This window comes from Haemaphysalis longicornis, unplaced genomic scaffold, assembly GCF_048455015.1.
Source record: "Haemaphysalis longicornis isolate Haplotype H1 unplaced genomic scaffold, Haemaphysalis longicornis Haplotype H1 scaffold_2, whole genome shotgun sequence".
Classification (NCBI taxonomy): Eukaryota; Metazoa; Arthropoda; class Arachnida; order Ixodida; family Ixodidae; genus Haemaphysalis; species Haemaphysalis longicornis.
The window spans coordinates 52,916,361-52,931,952 of NW_027526295.1; the positions used below are offsets into that span (position 1 = coordinate 52,916,361).

The 15,592-nt window shown below is 49.8% G+C and overlaps 1 protein-coding gene across 1 annotated transcript; it reads left to right on the plus strand.

Annotated features, from left to right (window-relative positions):
- Positions 1–5,014: 5,014 nt before the first annotated feature.
- LOC144167106 (uncharacterized) lies at positions 5,015–8,028 on the plus strand. The gene has a single exon (XM_077696486.1). The coding sequence runs from the start codon at positions 5,223–5,225 to the stop codon at positions 6,432–6,434; it is 1,212 nt and encodes a 403-aa protein (XP_077552612.1). The 5' UTR covers positions 5,015–5,222; the 3' UTR covers positions 6,435–8,028.
- Positions 8,029–15,592: the final 7,564 nt, after the last annotated feature.

A 15,592-nucleotide genomic window follows, 5' to 3' on the forward strand; every position in this document is an offset into this window, starting at 1 on the left:
CAGAAAGACACGTCAAGTGAAGTTGCAGATACCTCGCAGTTAGATTCTGTTTTAGATGCGAAGCATCTCATGCTCGGGGCTGTATCCCTCCCTCTCCTGGTGTTGTCCGCCATCCGCAGTCTACTGCGCATGCGCGTCTCTTCAGCCCCGTCAGCCTTTGGGCTGACGTCAGCGCAGTCCACTATAAAAAGAAATAGTTAGGTGGCGCCCGGTTTCTATCCCACGACTCTCTGACCGCAACGGGACGTACGTGGCGCTGTTCCCACTGCTCTACAAACCGAGACGGGAGCATCTGCTACGAACGCGCCGTATGTCCTTGACTGATTCAAACTACGTCAAGAAGCTACTGATTCAACGAAGGCACGCGACGCTTAACGTCAACGGAAATGACGAACTGAATACGTTAGAGGAGGATGTTGAGTTTCCTGCGGGGAAGATGTGGCGGGAAGCGCCACGCGCCTTGCAGCTCAACCACAGAAGAGGACGAAGGGGGCGGGCAGCAGGATAGGAGCGTGAACACGCAATAAAGAAAGACGAGAACCAGGGGATGTTCGATCAGGTAACGCGGCTGTCGGTCGCTTCGCTGTCTCTACATTTCTCTGCATTTCTCTGTCTCTACATGGGGGTTCACAGTACGTTGCCATTCGTGTTCCGATAAATGAAACAACAAAGCGGCAACAAATAGAATCTACATGGAACCCCCATGATGCTTCGCATCCTCCTCATGGTTCCTCATGGGAAGATGGTGTAATGTTTTGTTGTATTAAAAACGTACTCACTCATTTCCGCAATCCTGGTAAGTCCTCTCGAAGAAAACTGTGGTATTGTTAACGCCCCAAACCCTGTCCATTTTGCAAGTAATATTCTGGTCAGCCAAATCTCCAGAATACGTAATCTTCAGGGGCAATTTCCCGCCCATAAACTGCAAGTTTGTACATCCTTATTATTTAGAGCCACTTGGTAAACAACCATTGGATGCATCGCCTATGATGACAGAGTATGCCACACTTGTTCCTAGCTTCTGCAGGCCAGCATTGGGTTCCCAAGGAAATGGCACTGGCTAAACACAATTAAGGCAGCATTCAAGTTGAAAAGACTGTGACGAGATTGTTAAGACACCGTGCTATTTACGGCTATTGCGGCTATTACGGCTATTTTTCCTACATGTATACTATATATCATTGCAACCGTCCTCCTTTAAAGAGATTTACGTTTATAGCAGGCTCTCCTGTAGAGATTAAGCGTTCTACCGTTTTATATACCCATTCATCATCGAACAGAATTTTTTCGGATGACATGTTTATTTGAGTTCGTAGTTCAGCAAGGTATTTACTCAAGAGTACATAAGTTCTTGGTACGCAATCTAGGCTTTTCCACTGTTAATAACTAGTTGGGGCGTGAGCTACCACATATTTTACTAACCACAGATGTTTAGCAATTTTGTATTCTCTGTAAGCTACCTTTCTGGTATTGTGCGGTCTTTTATTTCCTCTTAAACTATGAGATAAATCAGTAAACGTGTTTCAATGCTTTTTTGTGGTGAGAGTACCACTGAAGTGTAACCATGTTGTAAATTTAAAATGTATTTTAGGATTAAAATGTTAACTTACTCTTCTCATGCTTGACTTGAAATCTCGGTTACGATCAGTGTTTTCGCCTTTTATTGGGTATATAGAAATTATGGCGTTGCAACATATTGCATTCACATACATTATACTTCAGCTAAATGAGCTTTAAAATATGTTGCCGGCCGACTGTGAAACAGCTGCAATTAAAACAAAAATCGACACATCTCTGCAAAATACTGAAGGGCACATTACGGGGAGCACAAATCCTGGATATTCTAAAACATAAAGAGCTAGAACAACATTCTTGGAATTAGACAAAATTATTTTCAAGCACGCTTTTGGTGATCCTAAACGAGGCGTCTTCACAGAACTTAGTGAAACGCGTGACACCGTTTATATGCCACTAAAGCACTAGGCATAGACATAGTAGCCACCGCAATTCTATCCGAAGTGCGGAAAACATTCATTACAAGGCAGCGGTATTGGCATCTCAAGTAAACTTAGAAATCGGGCCCTGAAAACTGTTTTGATTTCTTGAATAAGTAGGTGGGAATGATAGCTTTAGAAACGTTCTTCGAGGCGTTTGGGTAACGAAATTTCAAATGTACATACTGAGTAGTGAGTTGCAAATCAAGTACGTTAATAATGAGGGGGATACGTGTTCCTTCACCGTTATGCAGGTTTAAGTTAGCGTAGTGTCGGTGTAATAAACAAATGTTTCACCAAAGCCGCCTGCGTCCAGCGTCTTTCGTATCAAAACAGTTCCCAAATCTTCCACTCGCAGCGACGCAAAAGCACATACACACATCGAGGTGTGTTGTGCAACGCTCCTTTAGATTTTACACTGATCAGTGGGTGTCAGAGTTACACGAACGTTCGCGCTTACGCTGCTGACTCACCCTGGGTGCAGCACTCACTAGCAAAGAGGCACCGGCGCGCTGCTTGATGGCCGCATGACGGACGCCCATGTAGTTGAAACCCTTTGGATAAAAATCAGGGGACTGACTAATGTTGCAGCAAAATTGACCTTTCGGGTTCCGTAGGCACCCCTTCCTCGCGATCGCGTTGTGAAAAGAAGGTCCGTACGGATCTCCATACGTCAATTTTGTTGCAACGTTGGTCAGTGTCCTGCTTTTTATTGAAATGCCTTTACCTGACCAATCGCCATTCCGTCGAACTCTCAACTAAGTTTGAAACCCTTATAGTTACACGTACACGACACACCGCGCGTAGGATGCCTGGATGAACGCGTTCTCCACCGTTTCCGCCGAGAGCCGCCGCCGCCGACGACGACGACGATGATGATGATAATGGATGCATTGGTATCCCCTTTGTAGCGGGCTGATGACGTGTCATTTTACACCAAACACTAATATGCCTATGCTTTATACTCGTTGTTGAATGCTTGTGCTGCTCTTAGGGCAGGCACAAAAAACTTACACACACAAAATACTGATTTTCTCTGTAACAGGTGGTAGCTGCCCTGGGCTTTATTCCCCTCTCTGCTTTTCGTCCAGCAGCATTCTAATATTTTTCGTCGCCAGAACAGCCTTGAAGTTAACTCCCTCTGTGCTACCCTTAAATCCTAGGGCTTCCGGAAGCCGAATATTTCTCTCATGTTGATTTCAATGGATACTCTCGCATCCTAGCACTTTGTGCCGCATAGTTTCTGTTTCTTTCCCGCAGACCACGCATACCCCATTATCAATGCAAAGCAGTATATGTCTAAACCCCCCAGTTTGCATTCCGGTGCCATCGATTTACTCGGCGCCGCTCCGGGGCTCCTCCTCGCCACCGCCGACACCTCTTTCATAACCATTTACCCCCTCGCCTAGAGCCATGGCCCTCTGCAACGCTGCGCAGTCGGAAGCTAACGGCGATAGTGCGGTATAAGATGATTGCGAGAAATAAACAGAAGCACGGAAGGGCTTAAAAATGCATTGACGATTACTACACTCCCTAATAGAAAATTTGTGCGCAGGGCGAGTTGCAGTCTTTTCGGTCATGGCGCAATTCTCCTCCGTCGCAGGAAATGTTCGCCTGATCATGCAGCGAACGCCCTGCGGTGTGAGCTACTCTTCTGCTACCTCGCAGTGCGCCGCCGCCGCCGGCCAGGATACTGTAAATCGTGTTTGAACCAACTGCGCAAATGTCACGTGGTTTGAATTAGCCCCTCACAGGGGAGCAGCGAGCATTTTTACATATCGTGCGTGAACCTCCCGCGCAAACGACAAAGTCTGGGGAAAGTGTACGGGGTGGGGCGCTCCTTGGTGGCGACGCATGAGATGTGTGAGGAAAAGGCAGTTAAAGAAATGACGCCATAGCCGCACGTGTCGTACTCCATTTGACCCTTTGCTAGACGCTCCTCTCCATTTTATTTTTTTTGTCGCTGCTGCGTTCGCTCACTCGTTTACGCTGACATAAGCAGATGCCCCTCCCGCTAGGTCCAGCCCCCTAAGACCACCGAAACCCGCCCTCGCCGTTTAGGCTCAAATTATACTTCGCCAAGTAGTGGCGAATCCCTCGCGCTAGAAGGGAAACTTTCCAGTTGGAACGCCGGCTTAAGCCCATATTTATTTTTCAGATGGGAAGGCCTTCCGAGCGAAGTTTTCGCCGGTGCCTTGCACGCCTTAGTATGCGTCATTACGGGTTGCCGGTTTATGCGTGCACCTTTTGCGGGTAGAAAAAGGGGGACACAGGCAGCTCCATGTTCATCTGCAAGAACGAAGCTTGGATCCCTGAGAGGTTCATTCAGCTAATTGGCTAGGAAGTATGCGCCATCACAAATTACGATAAGCGTGTTTTCTTTCGTGCATGGACTGCGTCCAGCTTTGAAGGTCATCCTCCTTCACAGAGTTGAAGGGCACTAATTCTTTATGTATACTTCCCCACAAAGCTCTTAGTTAGCAAGCAACCTGCTGTAGCCCCAAAAAGCAAAGCACTGCCCTCGGAATTATCGTAAAAATTTTCCTTTCTGGTTCAAAATTTCTCAGACCTGTACATTTCTAGCGACGTTTAGCCTCCGTTTTTTGCCATTGATTAGCATCTATCGACCTTGCCTCTTTTTTCTTTCCTTGGCTGTTTTGGATTGTCCACTGCTATTTCCGTATTACGTCGTTAGCGTTCGAGTCTTCCCTAGCCACTGCATGTCCGCACTGTTTATGTATAGGTACGTTAAGATCTTAGCTGTCCACCTCTTAAAGGATCACTGAAGTGAATTTGTCAAGCTCCCGTTTTTGCTTGCACTGCGTAGACTGGCTCAAATTAGCACACTCTTCCTCGTTTTTACGATTGACAAATCGGTAATTATTTTACAAAGCGCGAAATAAGAAAAAATTCCCCCGCATTTCCCCGAGGGGGGGAATGTGAAAGTGCGAATGCACGGTTGTCGGCCCGCTTGCGGCGCTTGCGCTCGGCCCCCGCAGCCCACTGCCTCGCCGCCTTCTCTTCCATCTCTTCCATCGGGTTTGTAGTATCACGTGTACACCACGCAGTTATCAAGCCGCTATAACGCCGCTGAGTCGCCAACGCACGCCGCTGACGACGTAGTTTGAATGCGTTAAAGATATAAGGCGCGTCACTAACACTGATATCAGCGTCGCGTCCGTGGCTTGGTGGATTCTGCTTCCGGTTACGCTCGTGAGCGGCCGCAGGATGCTTGGCTCCGCTGGAGCGGTTAGTGCGACCATGACTGGTCGCGGAAACAGGCTTTTTGAACAGGACGCTGACGATTACCCAGTTTCACTGCCTACGTTACCGACAGGACGATGTGTTTTGAACACAGTTTTTATTCATGCTGACGTACGTGCTCGGCCTTATCGAGTGGAAGAATTCCGGGACATGTTGGCTCATCTGACTCTGCTCCCCGAGGTGGTTGCCTTGGGGGCGTATCAGATGAATCATGTGTGGGCCGTCACCTTCAAGGACGACGCCGGGGTTAAGAGGATGCTCTCGTGCGACGACGTCAGGGTCAAGGAGCGCCGGTGTATCGTCATCGACCCCGCAAATCAAGACGTGCGCCTCAAGATACACTGGCTCCTTCACAATGTTCCGGACGACGACGTTCGCGCGGCGTTGGCACCGTACGGCCGAGTCATTGACGTGTCCCGGGAGCGCTGGCGCGTCAGGGGCGTGCAGGACAAAGGCTCGACGACGCGGTCGGTGACGCTCAGGCTGAACTCGGGCGTGAGAGCCGACGATTTGCCGCACCAGCTCCGTGTTGCAGGTGAGCAGGCGCTCGTTGTCGTACCTGGCAGGGCCCCGCAGTGCCTGCGCTGCTCCGGCACGGGGCACATGAGGCGAGACTGTAAGGTGCCGCGCTGCACACTCTGCCACCGTTTCGGGCATGAAGCGAGCGAGTGCGTGCGAACGTACGCGAAGGTGGCCGGACCGCGAGGAGACCCGGAACAGACCGAGTATATTATGGACGAGGGGGAGACAGAGGAGGTGGCAGCAGGGGGCGGCAAAGACCCTGGGGTGGCAGCTGCACCGCAACAAAAGGAGAACTCTGATAAAAAAGTGGAGGCCCTGGTCGAGTTTCCCGCCTTGGCCAGTGCCGTGCAACCCGAGCAGAGCGACATCCAGACGGGTGATGCCGAAGGTGGAGGCCCGGTGAACGTCGAGGACAAGGTGCCCGGTGCAGAAAATTTCCTTCCCCTTCAGGGAGCGGACTTCTCAAATGGAGACGACGACGACCAAGCTTTGCCGAAAAGGCCACGCCAGGAGAAAGTGGGGGTGCAGGGAGGTGGGGACGGATCTGGACCTGTGAAGGTGTCTGCAACGGGGACTTCGTCGAGGCGCTCGAGCTTCAAGCCAAAGCCGAGCACGCCCTACGACAGAGGACCAGCGGCATCAAAGAGCCCGTAAGAACACGCTACTTGTCACCACTTTTTCTGGACTGCTAAGATGCCGTTGGAAAGTCTTTGTGTCACTTAAAACAAAAAAGTTCAGGTTATGCTCTAGGGATGGTCGTCGGCTCGCTGGGTTTTTCTTTTTTGGGTGTTTAGGGCAGAGGGAGGGAGGGTTTTTTTTCTGTTTTGAGTATCTTATAAGTCGAAGGTTTTCTTTTTTGCGTGTGGTTGCGTGTGTGTGTGTGTGTGTGTGTGTGTGTGGGTGTGTGTGTGTGTGTGAACGCCGTAAGTTGAATATATTCTTCATTTAGGAACAAAATGTCTTCCGTCACACCCCACTTAACGTTACGTGTTGCCACTCTCCACGTGCGTGGATTAGCCGACCGCAAGCGACAAAGTCAGCTGTACCGTATTATAAATGAGCAAGACCTTGATATAGTGGCTTTGCAAGAAACCAAAGTTGAAAGCGAAGAAAATACTGAGCGTATGGTACGTAGTTTTTGTGCTCGTTATCAAGTTTGTGTAAGCCATGCAGTAGGCTTCTCAGCCGGGTGCCTCTTGTTAATTCGCCAGAGTATTGGGGCGACGGTTCAAGCCGTCACATCCGATACGAGGGGGCGGATGGTGGTGTGTGATCTTGTTTTTGCGTCGAAAGAATGGCGGGTCATTTGCGTGTATGCGCCGATAAGGGTCGATGAACGAAAAGGGTTTTTTGAAGAGTGTCGCGCTTGGCTCGGCACAGAACGTGCTCTTATTGTGCTGGGAGATTTCAATTGTGTGTGTGCCGCTCGCGATAAATCGAGCACCACCCCCTTTCGTGACGGAAGTACTGTAGTACTGGATGAAATTATGGCTGATTTTGGCTTGGAGGATGTGGGGAACTTAATTAGTGGCGCACATCAGGTGCAGTTTACACACTTCCAGGGTGCCAGCCATGCCCGGCTGGATAGAGCATACGTCTCGCTAGAACTTGTGCCTGAGTGCTGCCAGTACGCTGTCCTTCCTATATCCTTTAGCGATCATTGCCTTGTTTCGTTTTCACTCGGCAGGCCCGAGAAGAAAGCGTCAAAGTTTAACTGGGATTTGTGGAAGATGAATAGTAAGCTAGTACAAGATGAACAATTTGTAGCAGATGTAAAAGGGATGATGGAAAAAATAGATGGGAGTGAGACAAGCTTGACTTTCCAGTGGGAAATGTTCAAGCAGAACGTTAAGATAACGGCACTAGAAAGGTCTAGTGTCCTCAGAAATAATAAAATGAAAAACGAAAAGGTGATTCGTGAAAATTTAAAAAAGCTTACAGAATTGGAGTGCGAATCACCAGGGCTTTTTAAAGAGGACATTAAATCACTGAAAGCCCAGTTGGAGGCCATGGAAGAAGAAAGGTATCATGGCGCATTAGTGCGAGCGAGGGCGGAGAAATTGCTTTTGGGTGAAGCCCCCACTAAGAGGGCCATCAGTTCGGAGAAACGATATGCAAACAGAAACATGGTAACTGATATTGAATATAAGGGTGCGGTGTCTAAGGACCAGCAAGTAATTAAGCGCGCGTTTTTCGAGTTCTATAATAACTTGTTTGCACGTCATCCCATAGACCCGAATGTTTTTAAGGAGGATTTCATGACGTTACTGCCTGTTGTAGAAGATGAAATGAGGAAATATCTTGAGGCCTCTATTTCAATCGATGAGGTAAAGCAAGCGATTTTTGAGCTAAGTCCGGGTAAAACCCCAGGCCCCGATGGTTTGTGTGGAGCCTTTTACAAGGCTTTCGTAGATGAACTCAGCCCCATCCTTTGTGCATTATATGCAGAGGCCTATGAACTTAAAACTTTGCCCCCATCCTTTTCGAAATCTCATACTGTGCTCATCCCAAAAACGGAGGATGCAAGGGAGTTGATGAGCGTAAACGCGTACAGACCCATAACTTTAACAAATGTAGACTACAAGATATTAATGAAGGTACTCGCTAAAAGACTACAGACTGTGATGAAAGACTTGGTAGGGCAACACCAAATCTGTGGAATAAAAGGTCGCTCAATTACAACCAACATCCATGTAACTCGAAGCATTTTAGAATGCTGCGATTGCATGCAGTCCGCTGTGGCCCTCCTTCAGATCGACCTGGAAAAAGCTTTTGACCAGGTCTCACATGAACTGTTGCTTGCTATTCTAGAGCACGTCAACGTTGGAAAGGTTATTACTGATGGAGTGCGTATGTCGTATAAGGAGTGCACCACAAGTCTTGTTATAAACAAGGCACTCAGCACTCCAGTAAAAGTGTCACGTTCGGTACGTCAAGGGTGTCCTCTTTCGCCCTTACTTTTCTGTTTATTTATAGAGTCCTTTTGTTTGAGCATTAAGAACAGTGTCAGTATACGCGGTTTTCGGTTGCAGTCATGCGAAGTGCGCGTGCTTGCGTACGCCGATGACATCGCTCTTTTTTTTGAAGACAGAAGCAGCATAGGGGAGGCCGTTAAGATACTTAAAAGATTCTGTTATTGTACCGGAAGCTCTGTCAACTGGAAAAAATGCTTGGGCCTGTGGCATGGTAACTGGGATGCGACACCAAGCATATACGGAGGTATAAGCTGGGAACAGACGCCTCCGAAGTATCTCGGTGTGCCACTAGAAAACTACCGCGATAGCGATCCTTACTGGCGAAGGCAGGTGACAGAGCTGCGCAATAGGACGGAAAAGTGGGAAGGGAAAGGAAAAATGCTGTCAATGTTCGCTCGCGCGACAGCGTGTAATCTGTTTTTCGCGGCTAAAGTGTGGTACGTGATGCAAGTGCTCCACTGTGCGCGAGCAAATGTGCAAAGGCTGCACCGCGTGTTTGCCGTATTTATTTGGGGTTCTACTTGGGAGCGGACGAGTCGCACGAACTTGTTTCGACGTGTCCGCTCCGGGGGTCTGTCACTGGCACATCTTTTTCTGCGTCAAGTTGTAAACCGCCTTTTTTTTCTGCGCGAAGTGCAAGATCCTTTCTTACGCACCGTTATTCAGGTACGCTTGGGCAGGGTCTTACCACAGTATGTTGTTAGTTCAACCCAACCATTAGCCGGCGGTATTCATGGGTATTTGCGTGAAGTTGTCCAAGCGGCTCAATTTTTGTGCGCACGATTTTCCATGGAATACTTGTGCAATGTGCAGAAGAAAAAGTTGTATAGAGATCTCCTTGATGTTTGTTTGCCAGTTCCACTGTATAGAACGTTGTACCGTGCAGGAACTGGCCAAGATGTACTGAAACGGGTCAAAGCAATGGCGGTTCCACCTGGTGTCAAATCCTTTCTCTTTAAATTGCACGCCGGTGTTTTACCTGTGAAAACGTGGATGCAGGAGAAGGGCCTATATGTCCCGTGGGGTGTGGACTGTACCCTGTGTAAGAAGCCCGAAACAATTGAACATGTGTTCCTGGATTGCTGGGACGCGGTCTTTCTTTGGGACGTGCTACAGCGTACCCTGAAAAAGGATTTCCCTCTTGATTGTCACGGCATACGGTTCCTGTGTGTAGTAGACTGTAATGGTTTACCTTATGATTTGTTAATGCTTTTGGTCTTGCACGGCATATGGAGGTCTCGCATGGCTTTCCGCAACAGTGATATCGATGCCAGGCCAGCGAGGCAGTACTTCTGCGAGAACGTCAGACGGATAGTAGAAGTGTGGAAGGTCCAGCCGTGTGTACCGGACTGGATTTTGGAGGTGGAAAAAGTATTGAACATGCCGCGTTTTTAATTTGAGCTACGCTAGCGACCATAGCGTTAGCGGTTTTATCCTTGTTGTTCATGCCTTTTTGTTTTAGTTGATGTCCAAACCAAGAAAAAAAAAAAAAAGCGTCCGTGGCTTGGTCGGTAGAGCGTCGCGCTGCGGCCGCAAAGTCCTCGGATCGAAACCTGGCGCCGGATGCTGTTTCTTTTTTAAATATACAGGAGCACTGCGGACGCCGCCGCCGCCGCCGCCGCCGGCGGTGGATGGTTTGGGGTCGCTTATAAAGTGCATTCGCACTTAAAACTACCATGCGCGGTTTGCGGCGGCCGCACCAACTAAACCGGTGAAGTTAGGAGGAGCGGGCACCATGATTGGACGATGCCCAAGGTGAGCAACCAAACAAGTTTTGGTTTCGGTTTCGGTTCTGTAAAACACAACCGTTGGCGTTGTTGGATGGGCATTCTCAATAACTCAGTAATCATCGTACCGCGCTTCTGCCATGTTGTCAGCTGTAAAAATGCATAAAGATAAGCCTCCTAGGACGGCTTGGAATCCTAGCGTTCGCACCAGGCCAAGGGTCCGTTCATTCTGGCCTGTGCCCACTGTCTGCAACCAGTCGGTGCTTATGGCAACAGCACGCCAACGAGAACTCGCTAGCGCGCCAGTGCCAGCCTGCGCGCGTTTTGTGAACTAGTTCGTGGAGCCATGAACGTTGCGGCCCAAAAAAAGGTGAACTCAATATAGAAAACATCGGCGGAAAACGAAAAAGTTAACTTACAGAAAAAAAAAGCACGTACCCGCGGGGATTCGAACTCCTGACTTGCAAAATACTTGCGGTGGCATATCCAGCGCCCCAAACCGCTCGGCCACGAAGCAGGCTCCGCTGGCCTTGGTAATATAGGGTATATATTGTACAACCAGTTTACACTTTTATTTAGTTTTGGCATTTCAAGCAGCTTAGGTGACTATTTGCTGTATTGCGCTCGTGCAGTAAGCGTCGCCCGAGTTTCCTCAATAGCTCACGTCTAGCAATTGCATTTCGTAGACGGAAAAGCGTTCGCAGATGCGTAGTCGTGCTGCTGACCGCTGTGCTTGTTCGCCAAGCGCAAAAAAGTGCTTCCCGCACTCTAGTTTTACGCTCTAAGGTAAAAATATCAGTTGATTTTATTTCCTTAGTACCTAGATTGACTTCGCTGACTCTTCTACCGCCTTCAAGAGGCCTTATATTTTCCTACTGGCGTACCAGTCAGCGAAGCGTCGTCGCATGTGCGCTTGTGCAGCGCTTGTGTGAAGCGACCTTGACTTGGAGCTAGATACAGTGTACAAACTAACCAAGTAAAGAAAGGCAGATTCTACCATTCACAAACGTGTCCTGGCTTCGTTTCAACTGAGCGAACGAATTGCGACGACCCGTCGGCGGCCGGCGGACGAAACGCTGGGCCGACTGACTGTCTGAAGGCAGGGGAGCTGCGCAGTAGCGCAGCCAATTGCGAGCTCGGCTCCTCTCGACGTCACCCGAAAACGCCGCAGAAACTGGGCGAGCGTAAAGACAGGAGGACAGCATTTTCGAATTAATTTTTCTACTAAATAAAATCGCGTAAACGCACCCAGGGTGGTCGAAACATGGTCTGGGGACTCCGGACTACAATTTGCGCAAGTAATCCCGCAATGTTTACATATCACTTCAGTGTCCCTTTAAAAAGACCTCTTAAAAGACGCCACCCTCAATGAACAAAAAAATATCCCATCTACCCTTGCGGAATAACTACAATACACACAGTCCCCCGCACGGGGCACCTTGAGCAATCTTGGTGACGGTACTGGCGATACCGCGGACCCCGAGCCCCCAAACATAAGCTGGATCCAACCGTGGTGATGTGTTTTTAAGGTGAAGGGTAGAAACCTCTAACGGTGGCCGTCGGAGCCCAGGTCAAGCTCCGGCGGATGGGCTCCCTGTCTGTTTACCAGGCAGGGAGCTCCGGGACCTCCTCAGCTATCAGGGTAAGGTTGTGGAAGAAAGTACCCCCGTCTCCCTGCTTTTATACTATGCTTTATGGTATTGTCTAAAACCCCCCCCAACCGTGATCGGTCCCTGAAAAGGGGCCGCACCGAAGTATCCTTTCCTCCGTTGCCGTCGTTAACCTTTCCTGAACCGGACCATTTTTCTCGATTTCTTGTGATGGAATCCCTCAATCCAACCCACCCTCTTGCATCTCAGTCAGTCTTCTTGATCGCCAAGTATCTTGAAGCCATAGTAGGAAAATCGTATAAATGCAAAAAACAAAGGTCTGGTGAACTCTTAATTGAAATAAATGACAAGCAGCAGTCTGCAAAGCTTCTAGCTCAGACTAGACTGGCTGATCTTGACATCCGGGTCACACCCCATCGGAGCCTCAACAGCTCGCAGGGTGTGATATCCGAGACAGACCTCCTGAACGAAACCGATGCGGATCTCCTTGCCGGCTTGAAGGATCAGGGCGTCACTGCCGTGAGACGCATCACCATCCGCAGAGACGACAAGGAGATTCCCACCAAACACATTATCTTGACTTTCGACCGCGCAATTCTTCCACAATACATAAATGCAGGTTTTATCCGTTGCTCCATCCGTCCGTACATCCCGAACCCGCGGCGCTGTTTTAAGTGCCAGCGGTTAGGGCATGGTACGAACTCTTGCCGTGGCCGAACGACGTGTGCAAAGTGCGCGGCGCACGATCATCCGAGCGAGAACTGCTCAGCCGAAACTCTCACTTGTGTAAACTGCGGGGGGCCGCATGCGGCATACTCCCGCAAGTGCGAAAAATTTCAACTAGAAAAGAAAATCATCAACATCAAAGTCACTGAAAACATCACCTTCCCAGAGGCGCGAAAGAGGTTCGCCTCTTTCTACCTGGGGAGGTACGCCGACGCGGCTCGCCGGGGGGCGGAGCGGCGTCTCGTTTCCACAGGGACCCAGTTCAGCGAGTCTGACCTGGTCCCTCGCCCGCCCCCCCCTGGGTTGCCTCTGGCAGCCCAACCCGCCACCACGCCGCTTGCTGAGGCAGCAGCGGTTGTGGTGGCAACCTCTTCCGTCGGGACCGGTGCCGCTCCCGCCTCTGTCTCCCCGCCCTCCAGTGCGTTGGAGGGTACAGAGGTGATGGACACCACGGGCCCCGCACCGGTTCCCACCGCCACCGCACCGCCTGTGCCACCTCTGGCGCCCCGGACGCCCTCGGCGGTGGCGGCTCAAACGAAGGGCTCCCGAGGGGGGGCCAAGTCCAGGGGGCCCGGTCCGTCGGGCACCCCTCGGACATCCGACGACGAGATGGATGTCGGGCCGTTCCTGCCTGCAACGCAGCGCAAGGAACGCGTCCCGACGCAAAAGCCTCCCGACAAGCCAAAAAAGGCGAGAGTCACAGCCCCGAAAGACGACACATAAACAAACACACACACTCCAGTAGCTCTCACACTAAATAATGGGAAGAGAAAACGTAATTCAATGGAACTGTAGAGGCCTTCTTAAAAATCTTGACGATGTATACGAAATACTGCATGCTAATCAGCTAAGTGTGATGTGTCTTCAGGAGACGCATTTGAATTCCAAGCACACAAATTTCTTAAATAGGTACATGGTCTTCAGAAAGGACAGGGATGGCTGCACACACTCTTCGGGCGGTGTAGCCATAATAGCCCGGAAATCCCTAGCATGCCACCCTGTCGCTCTCAACACCGTCCTTGAGGCTGTAGCAATACGCACAATAATTTTTAATAGGTTGATAACGGTATGCTCCATATACATTCCTCCTGATGTCACACTTTTGAGCTCTGACTTCGAGGCGCTGGTCGACCAGCTACCCGAACCGTACATCCTAACAGGCGACCCTAATGCACACAACTCTCTTTGGGGCTCCTCCAGAACGGATGCCCGAGGTCGCCTGTTGGAGAAGTTTCTTACATCCTCCGGAGCATGCCTTTTCAACAAAAAACAGCCTACATATCATAACTTAGGACACAATACATACTCTCATCTTGACTTGGCTATTGGTTCCGCAGTTCTCTTTCCATGTCTTGAGTGGGGTGTGGGCACGGACCCATATGGTAGTGACCATTTCCCCACTTCATTAACGTATATAGGTATAGGCCCGAGCAGTCCATCTTCCCATAACAGGTTTAATGAATCCAAAGCAAACTGGAGTACATTCACAGAAACATCTAAACTACACCACACAACCATAAAACACCTACACGTGGAGGAAGCCGCCCAACTCGTCACGGCGCACATCCTCGACGCCGCCGAAAAGTCCATTCCCCAGGCCTCCAGTGGGTCCCGCAGCCCAAGGAGGCCCTGGTGGAACGAGGATTGCAGGCGGGCGCGAGAGGCCCAGAACAAGGCGTGGGGTGTCCTTCGCCGGTACCCCACGTCAGATAACATCATTTCTTTTAAACGGGCAAAGGCTTTTGGAAAGCGAGTGCGTCGTGAGGCGAAAAGGGAAAGTTGGCGCACCTTCCTCACTTCCATCAACTCGTACACTGACACACATAAAGTCTGGACACGAATACGAAAACTAAAAGGACAACAGACACGCAGCCTGCCCCTGGTTAGTACAACAGGGGACACACTGGAAGACCAGGCTAACACACTTGCACAACACTTCGAACACGTGTCCAGTTCAGCACACTACACAAACACTTTCATGAAACACAAAACATCTGTAGAAAAGAAGTCCCTGCGTGATAACAACAAGTCGCACACTTCTTACAATTCTCCTTTTTCAATTCATGAGCTGAAGGTTGCTCTGAGCACATGTAAGCCTTCAGCTCCAGGTGCAGACAAAATCACATACACCATGATACAACACCTACACCCAGACACTCTTGAAACACTCCTACATCTATACAACAACATATGGCTTTCGGGGCACATTCCTCGCTCTTGGAGGGAGGCTATAGTAGTGGCTTTCCTGAAGGAAGGAAAGGACCCTTCCTCTCCCGCCAGTTATCGCCCCATTGCCCTGACAAGCTGCCTGTGCAAGCTCCTCGAGAAGATGATAAACAGGAGACTCGTGTACTTAATAGAGTACAACGGTCTTCTCGAGAGCTGCCAGGCGGGCTTTAGGGCGGGGCGATCTACCAACGATCAACTCGTTGCGTTAGAGTCTTATATCAAAGATGCTTTCCTCCACAAGCAGTACTGCATGACGGTCTTCTTTGATCTTGAAAAGGCGTACGATACTGCTTGGCGGTACGGCATCCTTAGCGACTTGAAGTCCTTTGGCATGTCGGGTAACATGTGGAACACGCTTGCCAGTTACCTCTCTGAAAGAACGTTTCGCGTACGAGTTGGAACTGCACTCTCTAGAGTTCATGTGCAGGAAAACGGTGTTCCGCAAGGTGGAGTTTTGAGTTGCACGTTGTTTATTGTAAAAATGAACTCTCTTCGGAAGGCTCTGCCACCAACTATTTCCTGCTCAATCTATGTAGACGACGTGC